Source organism: Aplysia californica, unplaced genomic scaffold, assembly GCF_000002075.1.
Source record: "Aplysia californica isolate F4 #8 unplaced genomic scaffold, AplCal3.0 scaffold01026, whole genome shotgun sequence".
Lineage (NCBI taxonomy): Eukaryota > Metazoa > Mollusca > Gastropoda > Aplysiida > Aplysiidae > Aplysia > Aplysia californica.
Window position 1 is genome coordinate 37,567 of NW_004798296.1, and position 1,014 is coordinate 38,580.

Sequence of the window (1,014 nt, forward strand, 5' to 3'; positions counted from 1 at the left end):
ATATTTATATATATATACACACACACACTCCGCACAGCAAGTACGAGCATCAACATTTTCCAGCAATTTACCAACTGTATACAACTTAAAACTATTATCACCCTCCTCCATCACTAACTCAATGCACCTCAAACATCCACAGGCGACAACAGCACGCTGAGAAGACCACAGGGTTATGAGGTGCTCCTGTTCTTGATAACACACGAACGTTGAGCTTCATAACACAGACACTGAGATTCTACTGTTTTTCATAACACAGACACTGAGATTCTACTGTTTTTCATAACACAGACGCTGAGATTCTACTGTTTTTCATAACACAGATGCTGAGATTCTTCTGTTCTTCACAACATAGACGCTGGGATTACATTGTTCTTCATGACACAGACGCTGAGTTTTTACTGTTTTTCATAACACAGACGCTGAGTTTTTACTGTTTTTCATAACACAGACGCTGAGATTTTTCTGTTCTTTGTGTTGTTCTTCATAACATAGAGGCTGAGATCATCTCGTTCGTCAAAACACAGACGGTGAGAATCTCCTATTCTTCGCACACTGGACGCTGTGTTTCTCCTGCTTTTCATTCAACAGACTCCAGTAAGACGCAAAGACACTTCTATTTTTTGTAATACAGCCGTTGAGACTACTGTTTTTCATAACACAGACGCTGACATTCTCCTGTACGCCTCGGATATTTTCGTGACGTCAGTTTCTAACACACAGAGTAGAGCTCTATTTATTGCACTGCCAAGAAAACATCGTCAATTTTCCAACTCGCGGCAAAAATCTACAGCTTCCCCTGGCAAGCCACTCGGTTCACAAAAAGAGAGCCAGGCTATGTGGCTGGGGGCACGGCGATAGTGCTGACATGTTGGGTAAATAGACGCCACAGCGGCCCCAGACTCGAACCAAGGTGCTTTGGGATATTATGGTGCCAGGTGAGTGGGTACAAGAGGTGTGAAACAATCAGGGATCTAAGTGTGTGCCTGTGTGTGTGTGTGTGTGTGTGTGTGT

General features: G+C 43.3%; 1 protein-coding gene across 4 annotated transcripts in view; it reads left to right on the forward strand.

The window, feature by feature from the left end:
* Positions 1-1,014, forward strand: part of LOC101864109 (CX3C chemokine receptor 1) — a 57,305-nt gene that overhangs the window by 3,992 nt on the left and 52,299 nt on the right. For 2 of the 4 annotated variants that reach the window (XM_005111212.3, XM_035973135.1), the window contains exon 2: positions 143-938. The exons of 1 other annotated variant lie outside the window; for it this stretch is intronic. In XM_005111212.3, the coding sequence (XP_005111269.1) occupies positions 929-938 (10 nt within the window). In that variant the 5' untranslated portion in view covers positions 143-928. The remainder of the gene's footprint in view (positions 1-142; positions 939-1,014) is intronic. One more of the 4 variants, XM_005111213.3, reaches the window with a different exon arrangement.